At 56.5% G+C, this 27503-nt stretch overlaps 1 protein-coding gene across 1 annotated transcript in view; it reads left to right on the top strand.

Annotated features, from left to right (window-relative positions):
* Positions 1 to 25435, top strand: part of ATP1A4 (ATPase Na+/K+ transporting subunit alpha 4) — a 28867-nt gene extending 3432 nt beyond the window's left edge. Inside the window, exons 5-22 of the mRNA XM_059413532.1 lie at positions 1382 to 1516; positions 1774 to 1891; positions 4955 to 5223; positions 6744 to 6942; positions 7144 to 7253; positions 7420 to 7554; positions 10692 to 10881; positions 11007 to 11179; positions 14948 to 15084; positions 15491 to 15641; positions 15895 to 16063; positions 17334 to 17488; positions 17647 to 17770; positions 18988 to 19133; positions 21557 to 21687; positions 21802 to 21903; positions 25094 to 25185; positions 25354 to 25435. Coding sequence (XP_059269515.1) covers positions 1382 to 1516; positions 1774 to 1891; positions 4955 to 5223; positions 6744 to 6942; positions 7144 to 7253; positions 7420 to 7554; positions 10692 to 10881; positions 11007 to 11179; positions 14948 to 15084; positions 15491 to 15641; positions 15895 to 16063; positions 17334 to 17488; positions 17647 to 17770; positions 18988 to 19133; positions 21557 to 21687; positions 21802 to 21903; positions 25094 to 25185; positions 25354 to 25382 — 2565 coding nt within the window. The 3' untranslated portion in view covers positions 25383 to 25435. The remainder of the gene's footprint in view (positions 1 to 1381; positions 1517 to 1773; positions 1892 to 4954; positions 5224 to 6743; positions 6943 to 7143; positions 7254 to 7419; positions 7555 to 10691; positions 10882 to 11006; positions 11180 to 14947; positions 15085 to 15490; positions 15642 to 15894; positions 16064 to 17333; positions 17489 to 17646; positions 17771 to 18987; positions 19134 to 21556; positions 21688 to 21801; positions 21904 to 25093; positions 25186 to 25353) is intronic.
* Positions 25436 to 27503: the final 2068 nt, after the last annotated feature.

Raw genomic sequence — 27503 nt, 5'->3', positions numbered from 1 at the left:
GGGCTCGGCACGGGGCGGTGGAGTGTGCTTGGGATTCTCTCTCGCCCTCTCTCTCTGCACCGCACCCCCCACCTCAAGCGTGACTCTGTCTCTCTGTGTTAAAAAAAAAAAAAAAAAAACAGCTGTGAGAATGTTCTAGATTACAGGGGGCTAAAGAGGCCCCCTGTCATGCAGGGCCCCCTGAAACGCAACACGAGACCGAATCCTGTGCCTCAGGAGAAAATAATGTGCCAAAGGACATACAGGGACCTGACGAGACCGGGATACAGACAGTAGAGGACAGGACGGTGTCAAAGCGAAATCCACCGAAATCAGTAACTGTGTTGTGGGTATTAACATACTCGTTCTTGGGATGTGCACACTGAAGGACGCAGGATAGATGCTCAGGACGTATGTCACCTCCCCTCAGATGGTGCAGGCAAAGAAGTTTCACGCACATGCATATGTGCAGACAGTGACCAAAGGACAAAGCAAACGCGGTTCAAGGTCAACAGGTGAATCTGGGTACGGGTTATACAGGTATTCTTGGTACAATTTTTAAGCTCGCCACTTTGCTGAACGTTTAGATTATTTTCTACTAAGAAGGTACGTTTAAGCATCTGGAAATAATAGGACAGCAGAAGGATCTCTCTAGGCACACAGCAGGAAAGCTGGAAAGGAGCAGGCACCAGAATTTCCCGACAGCACCGTCATGTTCTAGTGTCACAGCCCAGGATCTCTTCCCTTCGGTGTCAACATGAATTAATTCCTCCCTTGCGTGAGAGTTCAGGCAGGGGATGATGCTTTGGTAAAATAAAGTAGGATTTGGAGACCATTCGTTAGCTTTGGCTGCCTAACAAGCCACCCAAACTTTGTGGCTCCAAAACAACAGACAGAGCAGTTCCCACACTTCTATGGGGGGGGCTGTTCTGATCTGGCCTGGGCTGAGGGGTGCTGGACGGTCTCAGATGACGTCATACCAGTGTCTGGCGATGGCTGGCTGAGATGGCTGTGACAGCGGGGCCTTTCTCCTCCCGACCTGTCTTCCTCCAGCAGCTAGCTCAGGCTGGACCGCCATGGTGGTAGAGGGGTTCCCAGTGACGACAGGGCAAGCCCCCACTTTTTAAGTCTCTGCTTACCTTACGTTTCTAATGTCTTATGAGCCAAAGCCAGTAAGGATGGAGAGACAGACCCCCATCTCTTAGACAGAGGGTCATCAGAGCCATCTGCAAGGACAGGGGTGGCAAAAATTTGCAATCTGCCAAAGAGACCTTCAAGGGTGATGCGGTGAGTGAGCGCGTAAGGAAGGGCGTCGGCGGAAGGCGACCGGGCACAGGAGCGCAGGAGCGGGTACAGGGGAAGCAGGAAGCTTTGGAAATGATCCTGCGCCGTCTTCCCACAGCAAGCTCTGGTGATTCGAGGAGGAGAGAAGATGCAGATCAACGTGGAGGACGTGGTGGTGGGAGATCTGGTAGAAGTCAAGGGCGGAGACCGAATCCCGGCGGACATCCGGCTCATCTATTCCCAGGGATGTAAGGTGAGGGGGTGCGGGAAGCGCCGTGAGGCGGCCAAGCACTGTCCTGGGGCGGCCTCAGGCACTGAGCTGGAATCCATGAAAGAAAGCTTGGTCAGAACCTCAAGGTTTGAGGCTGGAGACAACAGGTGCTGGTGTGTGTGTGTTTCTCCCCGCGTGCCACGAATGGGACGCTGGGGGCGGACAAAGACATGCCATCTTTGTAAAGGAATCTTTCTTCCCATGCTCACTCTTTCGGTCCCTCCTCCCTCCCCTCCCAGGTGGACAACTCGTCCTTGACCGGAGAGTCCGAGCCCCAGACCCGCTCCCCCGAGTTCACCCACGAGAACCCTCTGGAGACCCGCAACATCTGCTTCTTCTCCTCCAACTGTGTGGAAGGTGAGCATTGCGTCGTAAGTAGCCTAGTTTCAGAAGCAGAGATGGAAACAAAGATTTCGAGAACTCTCTGTCTTCGAAATGAGTAGGTGGGTAACAGCTGGTGAACGGTCTAGGTCCTCCCATCACTCTGGTGAAGGGTCAAAGCCACCATCTCCGCGTGGGCACCGTGATGATACTGAGTCGCTGTCTCATAGGTTGTTCCGTGGATTCCATAAGCTCACACGTATACGACGCTTGGCGCAAAGCCTGACACGCGGAAGTGCGCTATGATCGTCAGCTCGTATTAGTCTGGCCAGTGAGTGGACTGGGCTCTAGAAGTTGAAAATAGCATGGAAAGGCAGAAAATTACCCAGCCCTGCGGGGCAGCCTCCTTCTGAGAGGAGGCCCACTTGTCACTGTTCCAGGGAGGTACTGGCATTGGAAATTAGAGTTCCCCAGAAGTCCCCCCTCACACTTGGGCTTTGCCCCTAGAATCTAAGGTACCTTTGAAGGGGGAGGCAGTTCTGGCCAAGGTGGTACTGATGAGCTCAGTCTCGCGTCAAACCGCCCCACACTTAAGGAGGCCAGCAAGGCTCTCTGAAACCCACAGGAAAGCCATTATTCACGCTTAAGAATAAATGTTTGGGTATCCAAGAAACAGCTTTTTTTTTTTTTTTTTAATTCAACGCCTCACTTGTGCCAAATGTTACAGACGTGTCTGAGTCTCACGACACGACACAACAGACATTAGCTCTATTTTGCACGTGGAGAGCTCAAAGAAATGAAAGGCAGTATCCAAGAGCGCAAGTCAGCAGGAGAGAGAGACTCGGGGATTCTGGGGCGAGTCCGTCCCCCAAAGCCCGTGCTCTTTCCACAGACCCTTATCTGGTCTGTGAGCCCTCCGGTCATGAAGTTATTTATTTAATTTTAAAATATCTTAAAAGATTTTTTAAAAAAAATACTTTAAAATAAAATAAAGCTGAAGAAGAATCCAACCAGAAAATAAAATATATATTGAAAAATTTTTTTTTAATTTTGATTGGACAGAAAGAGGCAGGTTAGCAAGCTTCCTTCAGAAACACTAGATTTGTATTATTAAATTTTAGGGGAAAGTTTTGCTCACATTTGTCCTTCCCAGGCAGGTTTTTGGTCAGCAAAGTGTATTCAGGTAAGGGGAGGAAAGTGGGTGGTGACATCCCTCTCCAGAAACAAGGGTCCGGCCGGGATGGAGGGGGCCTTAGTCGAAGACCAGAAGGACATGAGATGTGGCCGAGGGCGCGGAGCCAGGTCGAAGGAGCTCCTGACTCTGAACCGAGGAACGTCTGCGCACTTTGCAAACGAGGAGCCGCCTCTAACCTTTCTCCCAGACCCTCTCCTCCTACTTTCAGGGCCGGTGGGGCTGCGGATACAGACGTCTGTCTTTGGGTTCTCACGCATCTCCATGGGGCCGGAGCTGTCTCCCTGGCCATGTACAGCAGCACGGAGGCATCAGTCTGGCCTGGGGTACGGGAGGCTGCCCGTGGCCTTGACTTTCCCCTGGCTGACACCCACCCATCTTGTCTCCAGACACGTGGGATTCGATACTAGATCCTGCCTCTCTGCGCCTAGGGAAACCCATGAAGGAGTAAAAAGGAAGAACTAGACCAAACCCTGGCACGAAATAGATCCAGGCAGTGGCATAGTCCAGCCCCGCCCCAAACCCCAAACCTTCTCAGCACCTCTCGGTTACCGTAGTGTCTTCGCCAAGCCTCCGTGAACGCCTCCGGAGGGCAGCCCTCCGGCGGGCAGCAGGTGGGGAGCCCATCTGCAGATGGCCTCGCAGAGGGGCGGCTCCTCCCCAGAACCCCACCTGCCATCTGGGCGGGACCCCGCTCTCAGACTCCCACAGCAGGAGGCCACCCCGGAAACAGCGTTTGTGGGTGCTGTCGGAGTAGAACCCCCCCAGCCCAGTCCCACATGGGAAGAAACGAGAGAAGCCAACACTGGCGTGCCTACGATGTGCGCATTCCCGTTCTAGGCTCCTTGAATACCCTTTACTGTGCCCCTGGTTCCTCCATGCCTCCATCCCCTTCTCAGAGCCCAGGCAGCCTGAGGGTCGGCACGCACGGAGCTCCAGGGCTCCCAGGGGCCTCGCTGAAAAGCTGAACTTCCAGCCAGAGCCCTTCTGCTTCTAGCATAAGTGATATTTCTAGGATACGTCACTTTTCTGAGTGATTCAGACCGTGCCTTGGAAGGGTAGGAATTTCAGCCATTACTTTGATAAAGCAGGAAAAATGGTTTTGAGCCAACAACCTTGTTTCAAGCCACGGGGCCAGCATCCCGTGCAGGTGAAGCCAGACATGATGTCCAGGTCCCCCTTCTGACTCAGGGCAGGGGGGCATTGGCGGAGGGAGAGGCCCTGAAGCCCAGCTGTTATGGCGTCCGCTCCCCGGCAGGGGTCAGGCTGGTGCCAGCAGGCGGAGCGGGGAGGGGCTCCGGCCAGAGCGGGGCTCCCCAGCCTTCCTACTGTCACCGTTAGGGCAGGAGAATTCTCCCCAGGAGGGGGTGGAAGGGGGCGCTCCCATCATTTGCAGGATGTGGAGCTGCACCCCTGCCCTCTGCCCGCCCGCTGCCAGGAGCAGCCCCTCCCACCCCAGCTGTGACCACCGAGAGGCCTCCGGGCATCGCCCCGTGTCCTTTGAGAAGCTGAGAACCTCTGGGACAGGGAAGAACCAGATGCTGGGAGGGAGGACTCTAGCAGACGGAGACCCTGATTCCTGGGGATCTAGAAACCATTCAGCCGCATTTTGTCCATTCAGGACAACATAAGAAACGTACAGACAATAGAAGACATTTAGATGAAGGGTGATCAAGATCTTCTTGACGGGGAAGGCAAGGAGTCGATAAAATCGGAGAACTGTGAAATCTCAGAGATTTTTCGGGTGGGGAGAACCTTACTTGTGTAAACTAAATACCAGGCGAAGAATACTAGAAGCTCTCGGAGGGTCCTAAGTGTCCACCTTGCTCTGGACCCTGGACAGTGCTGTCCTCGTAGGAACAGAGGCCGCAGCGCCCCCCGCCTCAGACCTCCTCCTCGTCTCACAGGAACGGCTCGCGGCGTTGTGATCGCGACGGGAGACTCCACGGTGATGGGCCGCATCGCCTCTCTGACGTCAGGCCTGGTGGTCGGCAAGACGCCCATCGCTGTAGAGATCGAACACTTCATCCATCTGATCACAGCGGTGGCCGTCTTCCTCGGCGTCACTTTCTTCGGGCTCTCGATTATCTTGGGCTACGGCTGGCTGGAGGCTGTCATTTTTCTCATTGGCATCATTGTGGCCAATGTGCCCGAGGGGCTGCTGGCCACCGTCACGGTGAGTAGCTTAGGCAGAGGGGGCCCTCTGGGCAGACACGCCGCCCCAAGGGATGAAACCATGTATCTCTTCTCCTGTTGGGTCTTTCTAGTGCAGAGGACTCCTGATGTGCGCACACGTGTCCACCGCTTAGCGCCCACAGGACCTGGACTTCCCCCCACCCATGTTTTCTAGTGCCTTCTCTTTCTTCTCCAGGAGTTGTGATACAGGAAGCATTTAGATTCTAAGTCACCAGCGGTGAGTTCCAGTCTGGGCTGTCCCGGTTAGTGAACTTGGCCAAATCACTGAATATCTCCAGGCATCAGTTTGATTAATTATCAGCTTCTAGAGGAAGATTAACTCAGAATTATAGAATCTTATTGGAAAGGACTTCAAAGCCCATAGAAATCCAACCTTTCCACCAAACTTGAGTATCTTACGTACAATCCATGGGAGATGATGAGTGTTTCTAGTCCTGGGCACCCCTCCCCTTTCGGTCTCCGCTCATTTCACCACGGGCTTGCTCTTGCTGGATTTCATCGTGTTGAGTGGAAATACGACTTCCTGTTGGGTCCCAGTTTTCCCATCTGAAGAGACACAAAACAAGTCATTTTTCTCTCTTCCACAAACAACGCGTTTGACTGATGGGAGCCATCATGTGTCCTCAAACTCTCTGGGGGGAGGTGAAATCACCCCCTTTCCTCTTGCTGCTCTTCACAGGAAAACGGTCTTCACACCCGTGGCTTACTGACCACTTGGTGGTGGGGGGAGAGGGTGCTCCCGTTCATCAGTACAAATAGAAATGGATAACGAGATACTACAGTAGGAGATAAAACAGAAATGAGAACACTACTCAGGGCGCGGTTGGTGAGCACCAAAACCTCGGGACTAGTGATAATACGTAAATAAATCATAACCCCACGATTGGAGTTCTGTATTGATATAACAAGAACTGATTGGTTTTTAAAACAACCCTGCCACACACACCTGACCTTCACTGAATTTATGGTCCATATAATTAATGGTAACAAAAATGTCCCAGTTTATAAATGATCTCTCAAGTCCTTTCCAGCGTTGCCATATTCCTTCTCAACTTCAGGATTCTCCTGTTTTCTTCTTTTTTTTCTAACTATCGGCACCAGCCCTCTTACACCACATGAAAGGTTCGCTATCGACGTGGTCCCTGGGAAGGAGGGGTTGGGGGGGGCGGCCTGAACCTGACTTGAGCAGGGTTGCTGAGCTGCCAGGATGAAAGCGTCCTGGGGGAGCAGAATACTCCAGGAGATAAGGTCGCCTTCTACGTTCCCCAGGGGAAGGAAAATACCCTTTTTCCGAGCTCTGCCGTAAAGCTCGAGCACAGTCACTCTCCTGGTTTTCGTTACCGTGGCCACAGGTGGAATTGCGAAATGGGTGGAAAGAAAAGAGAAAGAAGTACCAAAAATTACAAAAGCGATACAAATGACCGGATTTCCAGAACGCAAAGTGGCGTGCGCAGCTGACCTCTGCGTCCCCGCTGAGTCTCAGCCCTCTTGTGGCTCCAGGTGTGTCTGACCCTGACAGCCAAGCGCATGGCGCGCAAGAACTGCCTGGTGAAGAACCTGGAGGCCGTGGAGACGCTGGGCTCCACGTCCACCATCTGCTCCGACAAGACGGGCACCCTCACCCAGAACCGCATGACCGTCGCCCACATGTGGTTCGACAAGACCATACACAAGGCCGACACCAGGGAGGACCAGACCGGTGACTCGAGCGGCGTGGGGGGGCCAGCCGTGGAGGGGCCGGGGGTGGCGTGTGGGCCGAGGGAGCGCGGATACAGAGGACAACTGGGTCCTGAGCGCGGACGAGGGCTGTCCCTGTCAAGGCTGGGGGACAGAGCAGGAGGCGAGGAAGTCACCTGCTTCACACTCCCCGCCCTGCTCACGAGCCCTGGCTTTTCCCTAGGGAGAACATTCACCAAGAGCTCCGAGACCTGGTTCATCCTGGCCCGGATCGCCGGCCTCTGCAACCGCGCGGACTTTAAGGCTCACCAGGAGAACCTTCCCATTGCTAAGGTATCAGGCTTGTGGGGGCAGCCAACGTCTCAGGGTCTGGGCGTGCCCACCCTCTCCCCCTCAATCTCTCTCCTGGCGCTCAGGTATTGCCCCCAGGTCCTCCCCATCACACCCCTCGCCCTGTGCCGTTCCCCTGGTGCTCACCGTGCAAACCCCGTCCTGGCAGCGGGAGACGACGGGGGACGCCTCCGAGTCAGCCCTCCTCAAGTTCATCGAGCAGTCGTACAGCTCTGTGAAGGAGATGAGAGAGAAAAACCCCAAAGTGGCCGAGATCCCCTTTAATTCCACCAACAAGTACCAGGTACGGAGCCCACACAGGTAGAATGGGGGCGGGCTCCTGGTTTGGGGAAGTGGGAGCTGTGCCTTCGTCTTGGGCCTCCCCTCTGAACAGTAGGATAGAGACAGTGGAGACCCGGCGTCCCCGTCCAGAGGAAGGCTCAGCTCAGGAGAAAGGGACCAGCAGGTAAAGAGAGGAACAGGTGTAAAGGAAGAGACGTTCAATCCCCGATCCCCGGCCGAGCGTGGGGCTCCGTCCCCAGTGGAGAGAGCCAGCGGGAAGTGTCCTGTGGGTAGGACAGGCTGGTTGGTGGCAGTCAAGATAGAGCCTCCTGCAGCCGTGCAGGTGCAGCCGTGGCGGCGTCTCTGGGGCTCCTGCAAGGTTTGCTCCTGCGGAACAAGGCTGGGTCTACAAGGAGGTCCCCAGAAGCCCTGACTGTAGCGGCTGGGCACGGGACAGGGCCCCAGCACCTTTGTGAAGCTCTGTCCCCAGGCAGGAGTGACAAGGGAAGGGGATTCATGGGCTGAGAGGTAGTGGTGGGGCACAACCCCAGGGAGCAGGGGGCAGCTGGCAAAGCCAAGGGGACCCTCCCACATGAGGGCCCGTCCACCTTGAAGAGGGAGGGGGATGTGGGGCGAGCCGGGCGAGGGGGCCCGGGTGTCACCGCAACTGGAGCGCCACCAGTCAGGTTTGGGGCCCCCAGCACAGTCGTGGTCGGCTCCGCGAAGGGGCATTCTCCAAATATGTGGGCTACCATGAAGGTCAGACGTTCAGCTGCTGTGGGTGACAGAGAAGCAATGAGACTCCCCAGAAGTCTCTCTTGTCGTCCGGTCTTAGAAACCCAGAACCGTACTCACTTGGCAGCTCAGAGACAAACGTCAGAACAACACAGAGAAGCTTAGCGGGGCTCTGTAAGCAGACGAGCCCGTCAAGCGCTGTATATGAACACTGCTGAGAGGGTAGAGCCCCCAAATATTCCTCGCGAGGGGAAAAAATTGTAACTAAAAAAATAATACAATATTAAAAGCTATGTAGAGCTTTGAGTTTTTAGGACCCGATTGCCTCTCTTTTCACACTGAACGCTATCTGTGTGAATATCCGACTGTAACTCTACAGTCAGATTTTCTGACTATGACTATATCTGAATATCGGACTATAACGCGATCCCACTGCCTATCTCTTCACACTGAGCACTGAGCAAGTAAGAGTTAAAGAGAGACGCAGAGCTTTTCTGCCTGGGCCGGCTTTCGGTCCCTGTGATACGACAGGTCTCACTCACTTCTGCTTTTTCCTGACGTTCAGTGGCCTCACGACCCAGACAAGAATTCCGTGCTTGGCGGGGCCGGCGTAAAGCCCAGGACTGCGAAGTACATACTTGTTCCTTCATGTGATTTAAAATAAAAGCAAAACATATCGATGACATTTGTTGGGACGTCCAACAAAATAGCAAGTTTCCCCCAAATGACACAGTTGGTGCGTTTTCTGAGTATCCTGTGAAAAGGACCAGCTCTTCCTCCGGGGCGCCCGCGCCGCGTGAGCTCGGCCAGCTGGGCACTGCCATCGCGGGTGGGTCTGAGGGCAGCGGAGCCCCCCACCCCCTGCCAGGCCATCCCAGCCCTGTGTCACCTGCAGGCTCCGTGTCTTCCTCACGCTCAGACTGACATGAAAGGCAGGGTCTCTGTTCTCGTGGCCCCAGACTTCTCCCACCTTATTATCTGTAATTTCTATCAAGATCTGAGTTTTTTGTGACCAAGGGACTGGCTTATATGTAAGTCTTGCTGCCTCCTCCAATAATCCCCAGTAAATAGGGTACAAATACATATTAAGCACTCAGGAAATCAAGCTTTTTAAACCTCTTAACAGCTTTCTGGTTAAACAAGTTAAGATTTTCCCTCTTAACTGCTTAGGCCTATTTCGAATATAACAGAATTATAGGAAATATTCGAAGGTTTTTAATGGGACGGCTTTAACAGCAGTTTACGCACAGGCTTCCACCTTGGTTATCCTCTGGGGCGGTGTGGTCCGGCCCCCTCCCCCCCCACTTCAAGATGCCGGTTTGCTGACCCAACAGCCTTCATACTGAGAAGCTCCTGGCTGGGAAGAGCAACTCCCTCACAGTTCCTGCTCACAGATCAGAGATCAAGGGAAAATGCAAAACTGAAATGCATCTCATTCCTCTCTCCTTCTGGCCTGTGGTCTCCTCCGATTCACTGTGAACCTGGCCTTCCCTGCTCCCAGCCCACCACGCCAACCCCAACCCCAGCCCCAGCCCCAACCCCAACCCCACCGCGAGCCCCTGGGACTTCTCACGCTGCTGGGAGAGTGGCAGAGAGGGGATGATGACGAGCCTGTTTCTGGATTGTGCTTTGTGGTTTCCAAAGTACTTTCTTACAGATGATCTGACCCCAAACGGCTCGGATGTTTCTCACTCAAACACGAACGTTTCTCGATAAGCACAGTACGGTACTGTCCGTGAACTTTCTCTTCCTGGTGATTTTCCTAACATTTTCTTTTCTCAAGCTCACTTTACTCTGAGAACACAGCCTGTAATACCTAGCACATATGGGATATGTGTTAAGTGACTATTGATGTTATTGGCAAGGTTTGGGGTCGACCGCGAGCTATGTTAGTACTTAGGTTTGGTGGAGCCCAAAGATCTATGTGGGGTTTTGACTGGACTGTGTCTCATAAAAACCCAGTGAAGTCGGCAGCACGGAATCTTTGGCATCGTATCAAAGGACTAAGGTTTTGAGAGGTTCAGAGGATTGACCTGAGATCACAAAGCATCCCGGCTGGGGGGGGACACAGGCCCGCGGCCCTGGCGTTCTCTTCCGTCTCCCCTGCTGCCTCTGCTGGGACCACACTTGTGCTTTCCAGAAGTGAGAAGCCTGCTTGTGCCCTGAGCTCCGGCGGAGGTAGCAGAGATCTGTGTGCAAATAACAGCGGGTTGGATCCCCAGACAAGAGGAAGGCTGGGCTTGACCCTGAGTTGGACTTGACCCGAGGGAGGGTGCTGCACTGGACTTAGGGCACAAAGGAAACAGGGAGGGGCATGTGGACCGAGGAGCCTAGTGTTGTGCCCTCAAAACCTTTGCCCCTGCTTTTCTGCCCCAACCCTTGCTCCCCCTCCTGCCGCAAGGAGTCTCCCTCTCTCGCCCCCAGGTGTCCATCCACCTGCAGGACGACAGCGTCCAGCCCCACGTGCTGATGATGAAGGGGGCCCCGGAGAGGATCTTAGAGTTTTGCTCTTCTTACCTTCTGAAGGGGGTGGAGTACCCCATGGACGACGAGATGAGGAGAGACTTCCAGAACACCTACCTGGAACTAGGAGGCCTGGGGGAACGTGTGCTGGGTAAGGGGCTGTGCAAGATAACATCCAAACGGTTACTTGTGGGGTGAGAGATCGAATGTTGGGGTGAGCGAGACAGGGATGCACGCTCTGCTGAACTGACCACCGGTCCCTCTGTCTCTCCCCAGGGTTCTGCTTCTTGACTCTGCCTAGCACTTTCTCCAAGGGATTCAAGTTTAATACAGATGAAATCAATTTTCCCATGGATAACCTTTGTTTTGTGGGGCTCATATCCATGATTGACCCTCCCCGCGCTGCAGTGCCTGACGCTGTGGGCAAGTGTCGTAGTGCAGGGATTAAGGTAAATTCTGGACCACGTCCCGCGTCCCTGAAGTCCCCTGACCTGTCACAACCCGGAGCAACCGTAGAAAGCCTCGCCTCGAATAGGTTCTTCGTAATCTTGGTTTAACTGAACTGATGTCTGTCTCCTTGACCTTATGATTCTTCGTCGTAACAGAGAACCTAATAGGAAATAGTGAGTTTCTTCTGTAGTCAGAATCCTGTCTTGCCCTGAACATTAAGATCACCGGGGGTCCTTTAAAATCTGATGCCTAGCCCTTCCCCCCAACCCAGAGTAGGACGTACAACTCTTGATCTCAGAGTTGTGAGTTCAAGCCCCACACTGGGCGTAGAGATTACTTTAATTAATTAATTAATTTAACTTAAAAAAACATCTGATGCTTAGCCCATACTGCAGACCCATTAAGTAGGTAATTCTCAGGGCAGGCATCTGCATGCTTCAAGCTTTTTTTAAAGATTTTTATGTATTGATTATTCATTTGAGAGAGAGAGAGAGAGCACAAGCAGGGGGAGCAGCAGAGGGAGAGGGAGAAGCACACTCCCCACTGAGCAGGGAGACCTGAGCCGAAGGCAGAGACACTTTAACCGACTGAGCCACCCAGGCGCCCCGTCTCATAAAACTTTCTCAGAGATGTCACTAGGCAGGTAAGTTTGAGAATCGGTGTCCTAGGGTTGCGCACGTGACTCATCTAGGAGTTTTGTCGGAAGCCAAAATCTCGATTCTGCAGGTCTAAGACACCCTGAGATCCTGCGTTTCTAACCAGCTCCCAGGTGATGCCTCGCTGCCGGTCTGCAGACCACAGCAGGAGTAGCAAAGGGCTAGAAGGGGTCGGGGAAAGGTGCTGCTGGGAAGGGTCTGGGGGCTGGAGTGGGTGCCAGAGAGGCTGAGCCGCAGAGAGCAGGGCCCTCGGGGCACCTGCCTCAGGGTGAACAGCTGCACTTACCGGTACGGGTCCAGGAGTAAAAGCTAGAAACTGAAGCAATCAGTCTGGGAGTGAAACACAGCTGCAGAACACACGCCCAGGGGTGAGAACCCCAACTTGGCCGTGAGGGGAGGAGGGCTCAGACGTCACGGGATTCCTCTAGTTCTGAGACACTCTGCAGCCCGGTTCCAGGTCACATTCTAAGACTCCCCTATGTCCCCCCAGGTCAGAGACTGATGCCTTTCCTGCTTCTGCCTGATATTCTGGATCTCGGGCCTGGGGTCTCGAGAGCAGGTGGCAGGGCAGGGGGCGCTGGAGGTATTTGGGGAGAACGAGGAGCTGTGGGTTAGAGCTGGTTTGCCTGGGGGCCGCTGGGCCATGCCAAGGTCAATGACTGGTTGCTGGAGTGAGAACCAAGGGACGGAATTAGGAGCTGTTTGGAGTGGGGTCTCTAACCACCATGCACTGTTTGGGCGGCCGGTTCGCTGGAGCAGCAGCCCCGACACAGTCCATCTGCACAGAGCAGCCCATGTCCTGACCTCCCCCGGTGCTCTAAGCTCCCACGCCACCTCGTGGGCGTCCGCTGGGGAAGGGCCCACCCGGGTTCTCTGAGCCTTGAGGTGGCCGTTGGAATGGGAAATCACACTGGGGGTATGAAACAAATCTCCTCTGGGGATCTGTGGGTCCCTTAGAGCAAGATGGAGAGACTTGCAAAGGCAGCCGAGGCAGGGAGGCCTGAACGGGGCCAAGGGCTGATCTAGCCTGAGTGTCGTCCCCGCGGCCTGCGGCCGGCGAGCCAGAGGCCCGCCGCTGAAGCAGGAGGCCCTGGGGCTGTCTGAGCCAGTCCGTGTCCTGGACAGAGGCTTACAGTTCACATGACCGCTTCTCACTTCTCCTGGACCCGAAGCGGGCACAACTTGGGCAGACTCGGTGAGAAATTCTCAATCGGCCCCCTTTCCCTATAGGGGCGTGTAAGACGGACACACCATGCCGTCCCTAGAGGAGGACAAATGTAATAGACCTACGGCGGATTGTCACGCAGGGTAGACCGTCCCAGGGCTGGTTCCAAAATGGCCTTGGTGTAGAGCCGAGCCGAGAGCTCTGAGGTCACAGGCCAGCAAAGCTCTTACAAGAACATGATGGCAGGGCCGGGGCTTCCCACGTAGGGCCACATGCTCGGGCCCCGGAATAAGTGTAATTTAAAAATGAATAAAAGTATCCCTTATATTTGCTGCTCACTGAGGCTGTCGGCGCCATGAAGGTGTCTGGCCTCACAGTGAACCTGGCCTCCCCAAGGACGGCAGGCAGACCGCCAGGCCTACAGCCGTGTCACCAACACCGGACTCCGCCTCTCAGACGGGCCCGATGTGGACAAAGAAGGGACAAGGGGACCAGAGGGCAGCTCGCAAGACGACGTGGGAACGGCAGAGCCACAGTCCGCTCCCACAAGCTGGAGAGGACGTCCCTTAAGTCCCTGACGGGTCCCAGGAACCGTGAAATGTCCTTTACCTCAAAGGGAACCATTCTCGGCAGGACTCGCGTCCTGAGAACTCAGTCCTGGGGAGACCGACCTACCTGGTGTTTTTCTTTCTCCAGCCTGGCCTGGAGGTGGACCTGCTGGAAACTAGTAAGGAACAGTCCCTTTGAGTGGTCAGAAGGGGCATGTGCCGGGGGCGGGGGGCGGCCGGGAGGACAGCGCACCTGCCCCAGGTCCCCAGTCACCACGGGGAAGCCCCTGGAAGGCTGTCTGGGCGCAGGGAGCCTGAAGGGCATCTCATCGCGAATGTCGGAAGCTTGCATGCAGTCACCCCACGAGGCCGCGTTGGTGAGATCCGGACGCTCGCCATCTGTGGTGCAGGTACAGCCGCCTGTCCGGCGTGCCTTGGGCCACACGGACGTCCGCGCCACCACCACCCTTCAGCAAGCCCGGCCTGGAGTCCCGCTGCTCTCAAGCCAGCTCACAGGGAGACGGGCTCTGGGAAGAACTCCCTACAGGCTTGTTTCCATGCTCTGAAAGCAAACAGATGGATCTTTCCAGAACTTTCCCAGGACAATTCAGTCACAGCCACACAGCTGCCTTTCCCTCCATTGGAACCGGGAAGGCCGAGCTCCCTGAGGGCCCTCGGGAGCCTGGGCGGGCATTCTTGAGAAGCACTCGTTCATTCCTGCCTCTGACGGCTGTTTGTGGCCCGCGGGCTATAGCCAGGCTCCACGACAGAACAAAGCTTCACAGGCAGCCCAGACTGGGCCCATTCTGGCCGAGCGCTCCACCAGTGGACAGAGACAAGCCCGCCCCACGCGGAGCAGGAAGAGGGCTGACAGAGGGAGCAGAGTGCCAGCACAGCCCGGAGCCAGGCCCTTGAGCTTTGGGGAGCCAGGGGACAGGGCTGGGGCTGGTCCGGACATCTGCAAAAGGGCTGGAACCCAGGGGAGACCCCGGGGAAGCAAAGAGGGTCAGAGCACACCTGGGCCTGGGGGATGCTTTGGCAGGCAGACAGGCTCTCCCAAACGCCTCCTTTTTACCATGTGTGTTATGCGTAGGTATTTGTCTTTTGAACTTAAAGAAACAGGATAGCCCTGGAATAATTCAGTGAAATTCCGAGTATAGTAATATACTCCCAATTTATGCCTGGGAAACCTAGAACCCAAACTGTTGTGTGTGTGATGGTCTGGTGGTCCCGACCCTGTCCCGGGGGTGAAGCCACCACAGCGGAAGTCCTTGGGGATGAACAAAGAATGTCCCCTTGGCATGAAGGCGGTGATCTGTTAGGTCCTGGAGAGAAAGGCTAAGGGTCCAGGACCCCCTGAGGATGGCTCAGCTCCCCCTCCTTCCCCTCCCGACCCAGGTGATCATGGTGACCGGAGACCACCCCATCACAGCCAAGGCCATCGCCAAAGGTGTGGGCATCATATCAGAAGGCAACGAGACCGCGGAGGACATGGCGGCCCGGCTCCAGGTCCCTGTCAGCCAGATCAACTCCAGGTGGGCCCCCTAGCGAGCTCAGATCCGCCGTGTGTCCCCCCCCATCCTCAGCCGCCCCATGCCGACCCCATTCCCAACAGTTCCTGGAGGTTCCTGCGGTCAGTAGGACATGTAGGGTTTATTCAGTGCAAAATAAGACTTAATAGGAAAAGGACCAAGTGACTTGTCAGTGGGTTTTCAGAGGAAGTAGACAGAAGGGCGCAGAGCCAAGGGAGGAGCGGGTGGGAAGCGGGGAGGGGTGCAGCGTGTCTGTCCGGGGACGGACAGTGGGCCGGGGACAGTGGGCCGCTGGGGACAAGCAAGGAGCCAGACCGAAAGCAGAAACAGGCGGTCACGGCGGAGGCTGGACCGCGGCACCAGGACCCCTCTGAGCGCTCTGCACTGGCTTTTGAACTCCTTCCCTCAGGGAAGCCAAGGCCATCGTGGTGCACGGCTCCGAACTGAAGGACATGACGTCGCAGCAGCTGGACCAGGTCCTCAGGAACCACACAGAGATCGTGTTCGCGCGGACGTCGCCGCAGCAGAAGCTGATCATCGTGGAGGGCTGCCAGCGGCAGGTGAGGGGGACGGGGCGCCCTGGGGCACCTGGCTCAGTCCTGCCCCCAACCTCCTCAGGCTGGTTGGGGCACTCCGAGGAGCAACCTGTCCAGCCCCGAGAAGGGTGTCCTGTGGGGCCCCTGAGAGTTTTCTCGTCTCAGGAGGAGCAGGGACAGAAGGGCCGAGAAACAGGGATGAGGGGCTCAGAGTGACCTCTGGGACTTGTCTCGCTCCGACGCAGGGATAACATCTCTCGTTCTGGGCCTCGTGCAGGGGGCCATCGTGGCGGTGACCGGGGACGGCGTGAATGACTCCCCCGCGCTGAAGAAGGCTGACATCGGCATCGCCATGGGCATCACGGGCTCCGACGTGTCCAAGCAGGCCGCCGACATGATCCTGCTGGACGACAACTTTGCCTCCATTGTCACGGGCGTGGAGGAGGGTGAGGGGTCAGGGCGCCCATCAACTCAGGTGACAACTGGGCGGGAACTGGTGTCCCTTTGCTCATCATTCCACCTCCATGGTCCTGTACAGACAGAACAGTCGGTGTAAGAGAAAATTAGACTTGGCCGTGGCTGGACGCCACTCTCTGGGGCCCTTCTGTACGAGGCCAAAGGCACGGGCAGACTGAAGGAGACCGGGACTCTGGTCTCGCGGCGTGTCCTCTGTCCCCTCGCACACATTCCATTGGGTCTGCCCCAGGTTCCGAGACATAGCTGTTCTCTCTGGGACGACTCCGTCCGCCACCATCGCGGGGGGCCCTGGGAACCGGTGGTCTGAATGATGCTGATGCAGTGAGATCAGCCGGAGCCCGATCTGGGACTGTCGGCCTGAGCAGGTCAAGCGCCCCCTTTCCCAGAAACTTCTGCAGACCACACCCACCGGCGAGCAGGACAGACCCCCGAGTCCTGCTTCCCGGACTCCCGGCTTCCTGCCTGTGCCCATCTTACAGAGACCTACGACAAACCACATAAGAGTAACAGCGGCACCATTTTTCGGAGACCCAGTGAGATCCCGACGCTCCGTATCTGGTTCCACTTGGTTCCGCACAAGTTCAGAGCACCAGCCGCGTACCAGGCTCTATTCTAGACTCTGGGATGTGACAGTGCGAGATAAGAAGACACAATTTCCTGCCCTCATGCTCCTTCGTTTCTGGTGTAGCAGGACAGACAGACAGGGAACCGCACTGTGTATTACAAGGATATAAGGACAACGGGGCTGGGCTTGTGGTTCTTGAAAGGGCCGTCAGGGACCGACGCAAGCCATCTTGCAAGGCAGGAGGAGTGAGGCTCGGGGAGCGAGAGAGGCCCCACATCACAAGCTGTTGGGGCAGAAAACAGGATTGGAACCCAAGTCTGGACTTTTTCCACATCGGCCTTGAACTTCTAGGGGCCTCTAAGCTGCTGTTCTCAGACATCTCTGCGAATCGGCCCAGCCCTGCCCTGCCCTGCCTCCCTCTCGGGGATCAGGCGCTATTAGCCCCACTGATCTGAGGACAAGGAGGCGCAAGCCTGGCGGGCTAAGGAGTGTGGCTCCAAGGAGGAATCCTGTGATTCGGGAGCAAAGCTGGGAACGAGACCCGGTTGAGGTCTCAGACCTCCAAACCCTTGCAGGGGCTGTGACGCCACTTTGTAGCATTCTCTGTCCAGGGGCCGGCGTGCGGGTGGTGTCCCCTCGGCGCCGCTCACAGAAGGGATGCTTTCCTCCCCCAGGCCGCCTCATCTTCGACAACCTGAAGAAGTCCATCGCCTACACCCTGACCAGCAACATCCCCGAGATCACCCCCTTCCTGCTCTTCATCGTCCTCAGCATCCCCCTGCCGCTGGGCACCATAACCATCCTCTGCATCGACCTGGGCACCGACATGGTGAGGCCCAAACCGGGAGCCGGCTCGCAGTGCCGCCAGGGGAACCGGGGAGCAGGAGAAGGCTGTGTCCGGGGGAGGGACAGAGCTCGCGTGAGTCACTCCTGTGTTTGCTTCTGAACTTTGTGTCCCTCGTCATCCCCCGCCCCCTCGTCCTCCAGGTCCCGGCCATCTCCTTGGCTTACGAGTTCCCCGAAAGCGACATTATGAAGAGGGCCCCCCGGAATCCGAAGACTGACAACCTGGTGAACAATCGCCTCATCGGCATGGCCTACGGGCAGATCGGTGCGGCCGGAGGCATGAGGGGCTGTGGCGGTGGGGGGTGGCCGCACCTGCCAGGCCACGGGCGTCAGGGAGATGCTCTCGTGACAGCAAACTGGGTGCTGGGCCCTGGGGACACAAAGCCACTGCTGTCTGATGTGCCCTTGACTTGAGAGCCCAGCCGAGAAGGAACAGACATACATAGTCCGATGGCATCTTTCCCAGGGTCGAGAAAGGAGCACGCACAGAACGTGCGACAGCGGAACAGAGCAGGGGCTCGGGGGTCAGGAGGACAGTCGGGGAGGCGGGTGGGGTAGCAGGACTCACGCCTGCTACTGGAAGGTCGCAGAGGCACCGTGAGCCAGAGGAGAGGACGCTCACACGCCTGCTTGTGGAAGAGGGAATGACCAGTTTGGGGGAGCCCGGGCTCATGAGAAAGGCGCAGTCGGGGTGAGGCTGTGGCTACAGGCAGCACTTCCCCGGGGCAGCCTTAAAAGGCACAGGCGAGCCTTTAGAAGTCTTTCTTTGCTCCCGAGTTGCCGGGGCCGGCCGTGTTCCAGGGAGCCGGTGAGGGGCGCACAGGGGAGACCGCCCCAAGGTCTAGAGGAGGGAACTCACAGAGGAAGCACACATTTAGAAGCCAGACCTGTGTCTGAATCCCAATCTTGCCGCTTACTGCCTGTATGACCTTGGACGAGGGCTGAATCTTTTCTGTGCCGCCGCTTCCCCACCTCTGAAAGGTGAATGATAGCTCACGGCTGTCGTGAGGATCAGGGTCCACAGGGACTTGGATCGCCGCTCAGCAGACGGCGGACAGACACTGGCGTCCGCTATCGCCATGGCCGGGCCTGGCAGACACAGGTGTCGACGAAAGGACAGGCCAGGGGCAGAGGGGGAGACGCGAGGAGAGGACAGGGCCTGATGGGGTCCGCCTGTGAGAGAAAGTGGATGCACAAGAGTCCAGCGCTCGTGGAAAGAAAAAGGATCCTCTCCAGGGTCCTTTCAGTTTTCAGGTTCTGTGACTCAGAGATGACTCTGGCTTAGAGCCTCGAGACAAATGTCGGGGCTTGGAGACAAGTGCCACAGAGTGAAGGGATCAGGTCGCTAATGGCAAGCGTCTTCAGCCCTGAAAGCTCAGACACCCATCAGCCCGGCTAGAACCCGGCCATGACCTTCCATGGTCTGCCATTTGAGGTCCCACTCTGAACCAGGTCCCTCTGTCCCGTGACTGTCATTCACAGGGATGATCCAGGCTCTGGCTGGGTTCTTTACCTACTTCGTGATCCTGGCCGAGAATGGCTTCAAGCCCCTTGACCTGCTGGGTATCCGCCTGAACTGGGACGACCGGTTCTCCAATGACCTGGAGGACAGCTACGGACAGCAGTGGGTGAGTTGAGGGGGTGACGCAGTTGAGGTGAATGAGCAGTGGGTGACGCCTGAGACAGTGACCAGACAGACAGAGCTGACGCCGCCGCCTCTCCAGTCCTACGTGACCTCAATCTCCCATTGCATCAGCAAATCCTCTTCAAAGGAAGACTTTCCAAGCGATGACTTCATTTCTGTTCATTCCTGCCTTCTGTCCCCTGTCCTTACTCTGCTGGGTCTTTCGGCATCCTTGGGCCTGGAGGTCTTCCTCATCATGTCAACCTTGGGGGCTGATTTCTGTGTTTCCAGGTTCTCGGCATCATTCCCTCAGAAGTGAGCACTGGGTCTTCCCTCTCTGTTTCGCTCCCTCCTTCCACGGGAGTTCACATAACACGACTTCAAGTCTGAGAACCTATGTGCTTCGTATCTCCCTTTCTCACCTCTCTACACTTGTTCAACATCAAGGATGCCTCTGTAGTAGTCTTTCCTAAAACCCAAGATAAATGAGGTTCAAACAGAAGCCCTCTGGCCAACAGGATGTGTCCAAGAAATTTTAGTATGTTTTTTTTTCCTACCTGTGAACATGCCTGTCCCGATTTGTAAAACAGTGGGCGACATGACACCAATTATTGCTAGACTCGTAGGACCGCAGAGGACGCAGAGTCTATAGGAGACACATAGTCTGTTATCATCACTCTGTAAACAAGGAAACTGAGTCTAGAAAGGTTTGGCGGCTTGTGCCGAGTCCCATGGGGCATCCCTAGAAGGGCTTCGCCAGAGCTCCGCTCTGGTTCCTGCCTGGCACCTTCCTCCTCCTCCATGAGCTCCAAACCAAGCTAACCGTAGGTTTCTCAAAAGTAGGTTAGAATCCTGGTTGTTGGAAATGCGCTCCTGGTACATAATTGGCTTCCCATAGCCGAGCCCCATGAGGCCGTCAGAGGTCAATTGTTCTCAGCCTTCAAGATCACTCCTGGGTCTAATGATGCCCAAAGTCATTACCTTGTCAGCATCTCCTCGATCCTCAAGTCCAGCCTTTGTTAGTTTAATATCTTGATAACATCTCCCTGCTGCTAAGACACAGCTCAACATATATTTATTTGTAATAAATTAAAGGTAATTAAAATTAATTTGAAGTAGCACCAAATTACATCAAAGACATCTTGAAGTATTGCGGAATGGGTTGAGAACAATTGCCCGGAGGAAGAAAGTTCATAAAGGCAGGGTCTATGCCTCTTCCCCTGCCATAATCTTCGGATAATCTCATAGGGAGCCATCCGCCCAGCCCCAACCAGGAAGGACTCCATAGACTGCTAGAACCAGGGAGAGTTCCCTACCTTCTAAATACGTTTCGCCTTCAATCCCACTGATCACCACTTCCTCATCCAGGAAGCATCTTCTAGGTACCAGATGCTCTTCTGGTCAGCTTTCGGCAAGGACAGATCCGAGGTGTGACATGGGCACCAGCAGCCCAGGTGGGGAGCGGAGGGCCACCTCCCTGGAGAGGGAGACCGTGGTGCTGGAAGGGTCGTCTGCACGGATGTCTGAATTCCCAGAACCTAGGACAGGAGCGGGCGAGTCAGGGCGTCAGAGCTGAAATCTGCCAGCCACGGGGTGCCGGGGTGCAGGTGGCTGACGTGCTGGGGGCAGTGACGGGGACGTCACAGATGGGCCCATGGGACTGGCTCCTGGCGCAGCACAGGGCTCATCAACGTCAGCCTCTGTGTTCCAGTCACTCAGGCAGAATCTCTTCCTCCACGCGCCACAGTTCTCGAGGCTCCGTATGTGGCATCTCGCCGTCCCTCAGTCTCCAGGGCCTCAAATTCTGTGCTCAGTCGACCGGTCAGTCAGAACCACGCCGCTCTCATCTTTGAAACACGGCCTCTTCTCCGGTCTAGTGGAGATGCGCCTTTCTGTGCTCCCACGTCCTCGGTGACCCCGCGGGCCCTACTCTGGTGCTGGCCGGCCAGCCTACTTCTCTTCCCCCTAGACAGGTTCCTTATGTGTCACGTTCGGAGGCGAGGAAGACCCCCTGGGGGTCCGACCCCCCCACCCCCGGCATCCCCCCCTCTGCGGCCGGATGCCCTCCGTGCCCCTTCCCCTTCGGAGCTCCGTCCTCAGCTCTCGGGTCTGCTTCTTCCTCTCACCACTCCTCCTCTTCACCTGCTGAACACTTCAAAGCCGCCCAGCTGCAGCCCCAGAACTAAGCATGGGAGGGCAGCACCCAGGTCAAGGAGACAGGTGCTTGCCCTTGAGTGGCTCTCAGTGGGCCAGGAAAGCAAGGAAACAACTCAGAACCCAACACGGAAAGTGCTGAGAAGAGATGAGAGGAAGGCTGGGGGCCGAGACCTGACTGGGCCTTGAAGGGGTGCGGAGGGAGAGAGCCTGGGAGGCGGCCCCGGACCCCTTGGGACACACACCCTCTCTCCTCCGCCCACCCTCCCCCAGACCTACGAGCAGCGGAAGGTGCTGGAGTTCACGTGCCACACGGCCTTCTTTGTCAGCATCGTGGTGGTGCAGTGGGCCGACCTCATCATTTGCAAGACCCGGCGCAACTCCGTCTTCCAACAGGGCATGAAGTGAGCGCCCCCGCCCGGGCCCGCGCCCCGCCCCTGCCCACACACTGCAGGGGGATGCCGCTCCCCTACCTCACCCTCCTCTTCTCCAGCACACCCTTCCCCATTTCTTCCCAGAAACAAGATCCTAATATTCGGGATCCTGGAGGAGACTTTCCTGGCTGCTTTTCTGTCCTACACACCAGGCATGGACGCAGCCATGAGGATGTACCCACTCAAGTGAGTGAGGGAAGGGACACAGGCTTGCGGGGGGGTGGGGGGCAGGGGCGGGGGTCCCCAGCACAGGGAGACCCCGGGAGAGGAAGCCGCCCGCTGGGGGCTGCCGGGATGGACTGGGCCACCCTGGGTGATGTAAGAAGAACCGTCTGTGCTCCCACAAACGCGTCTTATTTAGGGAGGGATGGGGGGGGCCTGTGCCGAGTGATGGCACCCCGCGAGACGTGGAAATTTAGCAGACTTGCCGGCACTCAACACAAGGGCGTCTTTTTGACAGTGCCGGGCGGCATAGCTGTTCAAGGATACAAATGGCTTGGGGCGGAAGTAAACATAAAAATAGTCTAATCCACGCACGGCTGATTGAGCTGTGCGGAGGCAGCCCCGGCAAGGTGCGTCTGTGAGTGGGCACGCAGAAAGTCACACTGTCTGCTACCTTGTTCCCCTCAAAACGGGCCCATGTTTCTGGGTTTTTTTTTTTTGTATTTTTTTTTTACATTAGTATATCCTTGTTGTGAACAAACTTACGAGGAGGGGCTCCTGGGGGGCTCAGCCTGTTGCACATCTGACTCTTGGTTTTGGCTCAGGTCATGATCTCAGGGTCTTGTGGGGAGGCTGCTTCCCCTCTCTGTCCCTCTACCCCTCCCCCATCCCCATTTGCATGAGCACAAGCACGCTCTCTCTCTCTACCTCTCTAAAATAAATCAATAAATCTTTAAAAAAAAATGTTTACAGGGAAAAAAGCAAAACCACCATGGCTCCCCATCACCCCTACCTGCAAAGGCAGCCTATTCCTGACTCAGACTGTTGCTTCCAGCTCATCTGCTACAAATTCACACACCTCACTCACCTTTCTGTCTCTTGCAGCATTTTACACAACGCTTTGTATACTGTCGGTGCCCAATTAATGCTTAATACCAGACACTGGCGCTGCCCTTAGATACTGACAAGCCCAGGTTTGCATCTCAACTCTACTGTGTATTATTCAGGACAGTGTGTAACCTGGCTGGGCCTCAGCCGTACCTGCGTCCTACACGCCGGGCAAACCGTTGTGAGAACTACGTGCAGAAACGTGTACAGGGCACCCAGCACGGCGGCGGGGGTCACTGCGGGAGCTTTGTTCATATGAGCTTGGTTCCTGTTGCTAGCGATGTCAACATTCAAGTCCTTGTCGATGCAGTAGGGCGTTAACTGGGCTCCCAAACATTCTGTGCGCACCCTGACCCCAGCACACGTCACCTAACATGACACGTCTGCTGTTTCTCTGTCTTTGCTTCTCGGACCACCTGAGCTCCTTGAGATCAAAGGCCATCACCATGCCATCAGTTTTAGTCCCTCGCGCCCTACACGGACACGGAGGGACACATCGCTGTTGCCGTTGAATGAGTTTGTGGCCGTGTGTGTGGAGCCGTGAGTGTGGAACCTTGTGTGCACGTGGGATGAACCCCAGCCAAGGCCCCTGCTGGCCAAGACGGCAGCACCTGATGCAGGAGAGACGTCAGGGTTCAAAGCCGATGGCCGAGAAGGAATCCTTGAGATGTCTTTGGTGCCAAAAGGTAGTTTTGTTAAAACCCAAGAACAGGACCGTTGGGCAGAAAGAGCTGCTCTGGGGCTGATTGTATACTTTCATATTTAAAAAATACATATATATATTATATATTTATTTGACACAGTGAGAGAGAGAGAGAGAGAGAGACAGAGCGAGCAGGGGGACGGGCAGAGGGAGAAGCAGGCTCCCTGCTGAGCAGGGAGCCCAATGTGGGGCTCGATCCCAGGACCCTGGGACCATGACCTGAGCCAAAGGCAGATGCTTAACCACTGATCCCCCCAGGAACCCCTGGTTCTATACTTTCAAGTTGGGAGGGGGCTAGGGAAGCGTCATCAGTCTCTAAGGAATTTTGGAGGCACGGCTCCCAGGACCCTGAAGGGGACGGTTTCCTATTGTTAGGAAAAGGTCAAAGGTCATTTATTACTCTCCAATAAAACCTTAGTCCTGAGACTCCTCAGATGTATATCAAGGGGTCATATCCTTGGCGGATGATTGCCAACGTGTATCTTGAGAGGGTAGGAATAAAGGAAGTTTCCAGAGGAATTTTTTTATGTTAAAGTACACTTACAGGGTCCTGGGAGTCGGGCTAAGATTGCCTTTGGCCCTTAGCAAGGTAGGAGCACCAAGGCAGCTGAATCCCAGGAGGCACGTCACTCGGCCTGGTTCAAGGACTCGTCAGCGGGGTGGAGGCAGTACGGAAATTTCATTTTTCTTTTGCCTTCTTTCCCATAACACCCTCAGTCACTCGCTACTGAGCTCTTGCAATATGGTTAGTGAGACTGAGAACCAAAACTCGTAATCTTCTCTAGTTAATGTAGACGTAGACTCTCAGGGACTGTCCCACTGAGCACAACTTTCCTGTCTGGGCTGGACTACATTGTCTTGACCCTTGGAAAACCCAGTGTCTGACGTGTGACACGCCCTCAGCGTGTAATACTCCCCAGACCCCAAGGACTTAGGGGAAAAGAAGCTTGTAAACTACCTCCTTCAGAATGCTTCCTTCGGTTCCCTGTGCACACGATGATGCTTTGGATATATTGGGTTAAATAAAAACCTAGTATTAGAATGAACTGCCCCCCGTTTCTTTTTACTTATTTTAATGCAGCTACTGGAAAACAGTGAGCCTCGCGGCTCCGAGTGATGCCACTGGGCTAGGTCACCTCCCTGTCACCCAAGGGAACAAACGTGGCTGTGATTTGACTCTTCCCCGGAGTCTCCCTGGCCTCTGAGGACAGAAGAGATTCCGGAAGAAAAATGTTCCCCATGTTCGCAACATGGACAAGTGTATCCATTCCTCGGGGAAATATCCGCCCAGGGGTAGTCCCGGGGAGACCCCTCCTGCTCAGACCACCCGCCCCTTTGGGGGCACAAGGCCCAGAAGACCGGTAAGGCAACAGGGGTCTCCGTGAGCGACTGCAGAAGCCAGGAGCACTGCGGGAACTTCTAACGCGGAGTTTGTTGCCTTCTGTTGTCACTGGCTTCTTGGGTTCCCACCTCCCCCCTCCCCCACCGGGCTCTGACCTCCCCAGGGCTGGGGCTCAGCCCTCCAGCCGGTGATGAGCTGTTCTCTGCACCTGCCCTCCGCACCTGTCCTTCCTCCTCCGGCCCTTCGATCCCACCCTGCTGACTAACACTTGTCCCCCACAGGCTACCCTGGTGGCTCTGCGCCACTCCCTACAGCCTTCTCATCTTTATCTATGATGAAATTAGAAAACTCACCATCCGCTGTCATCCTGGCGGTGAGGGCCCCGCTCCCTGCTCCAAGGCGTCTCCAGCCTCCGACCAGCTCTCCCCTCCCCACCTTGTTCCCAGGGGGCCGGGCCCCTCCCTCTCCGCCCCTTTTCCTCCCTCCTGAGCGGGCTCCCCTCTCCCTTCCCCAGTTCACTCTGGTCTCCTCTCATCCACAGGGTGGCTGGAGAGAGAGACCTACTACTGAACTCAGCAGAAGAAGAGCTTCCCGTGCGGGGGGCGTCCCCGGGTTGGGTGGGAGGCTGGGGTTATGAGTCGGGCGCATCTGAGAGAGCATGAGTCAGGGCAGAGATGCCGGGATGGATTACCCGGAGGAGAGAGACAGGCAGTCCTGGGGCTGGACTGAGGGCCCTGGGGAAGTGGAGGGCCCGCTCAGCCTGTGTCTGGTGGGAGAGGCGCTATCCTGCTCAATCAGTAGCCAGTGTAGACAGTAAATGTTTGCAGTGGCCCTCACCTGGCTGGATGTGTCCGTCTGGTTTCTGCAAAGAGGGGACTACTGTGACAGTGTCTCTGAGGTCTCCATGAGAGCCGGGCAGGGCGGCCTTTCAGGGACCGAGTTGGGGTTGGGAGGGGGTTGGAATCAAGCATCGCTGCCCCTTGAGGGCTGACTCCCGACTTAAAGTCCAAAGAGCCGAGGGAAAGCGAGGACAGGACAGTGGAGCAGGGTCAGAGGCACGGGTGAGGTGAGAGACGCAGCAGAGCCCCCGACTCGAGAGGGGACTGCAGCACCCCAGCCCAGAGTGGCGCATGGACTCATCATGGAACGTGGTGCTAGGAAAGACCTTAGGTCGTCCATGAAGAACCCGAGGTCCGACCGGACTTGGGAAGCGTCCCACGGTGAGTGGCGAAGGTGGGACACAGCCTTCCTCTGGGGATGGGACGCTGGTCCCTGCCCTCCGGCACCTCGGCCCCATCCCATCATTCTGGATCCCGTAGCCTTGACTTTGGGTGAAGCGCCCTGCCCCTTCACCCCTGGCTCTGCCCAGGGGGACGGACATTCCCAAAGGTATGGTCTCCGGAGCCTGAGAAGAGGGGCCCAGGCTCCTGGCTGTGTCTGGGGAGGAAGAGGAGGAGCCCTGGGCCCTCCCCCCTCCCCCGCTACCCCCGCCCTCACACCCTCAGAGGTGGCTCCCCTTTCCTCTTCACCCCTGTACTGGCTGTTGCTTTGTGAGCCGGTCCACTTTGCCCTGGAAGTCGTGATGGTCCCACCTCTCTGGGGGCTGAGCGCAAAGCATGCAGGGCAGAGAGATGCGACGGAAACCTGCCGGCGTGGTCGACTGTCACCAAAAACAAAGCGTGTGCGTTGAGGGACAGCCCGGTGCGATGAGCGCCTGAAGCACACTGTCCAGTGACTCACACAGCACGTAGACTCGGAGCACCCACCCTGCTTCCCTGATGAGTCCCCCAAGGTCTGTCTGATCCCAGCACTTACACCCGAAACGACTTAGAGCCCAAACTCCCAAGGAGGGCTGCGGCGGAACCAGAACAACAGGGTCGGGAGGAGGAAAGGTCCCCGGAGGGTCTGGAGGCTGAGCGGCAGAGAAGGCGGCTGTAAGGCGGCTGTAAGGCGAGCCCGTGGCGCAGCACCTGCACCAGGCTCCCGCCTTGGTGTCTCCCTCCTGTGACCGCCCTCCTCCCGCAGCAGGTCCCCTAGGGACAGGGCTCTATGGGTCTGGGGTCCTTGGCAGGCTGCTGATTCGGCTGCTGCACCAGGCCTGGAAGATGGAGGGGCCAGGGCGTGGGGAGTGAGCGGGGGTGGGGAGCGCCGAGGAGCCAGCAACTCCGGTTTCAGTGGCAGGAGCTTCGGGCGTCTGGTGGGTTAAAAATACAGAGGCCCCAACTCTGGGTCATTTGATACCCGATGCCGAGGCCTATTAAGTCCAAGGGCCTGAAGCCGGGGGCCCAGAGGGAAGGGACAGAGTAGAAAGTGGGGAGCCAAGCAGCAGGGGTGCGGGGTGGGGAGCAGGAGGGGAGGGTGCCACTGCTGGGATGGACTGGGTGGGAGTGGGGGGCCCAGGTCACCTTTTAGCCCCATCTCACACCCTTGGGGGTGCTGAGGGGCAGGTCCAGTGTTCCAGCGTCTGCCCCTCCCCCAGAGTGCAGCTGAAGTCAGAAACTCCCTCCCGTGGCCTTCTGTCTGGCTGTCTGGCCGTGGCCCTGGCTTGCTGCTGGGGGCAGCTCAGTGGCTTTCCTGTGAGGCCAGGAGATGGGTTCCGAGGCCTCTTAAGTTCAAATGGGCCCAGCTCAGGTTAGCTCGGGCCTCTCCCGCCCCAGGGGCAGCTGTCTCTCTTGGACAACCCCCCCCCCC

The sequence above is a fragment of the Mustela nigripes genome, chromosome 10 (genome assembly GCF_022355385.1).
Source record: "Mustela nigripes isolate SB6536 chromosome 10, MUSNIG.SB6536, whole genome shotgun sequence".
NCBI lineage: Eukaryota > Metazoa > Chordata > Mammalia > Carnivora > Mustelidae > Mustela > Mustela nigripes.
This window is presented reverse-complemented; position numbering and strand designations above follow the sequence as displayed.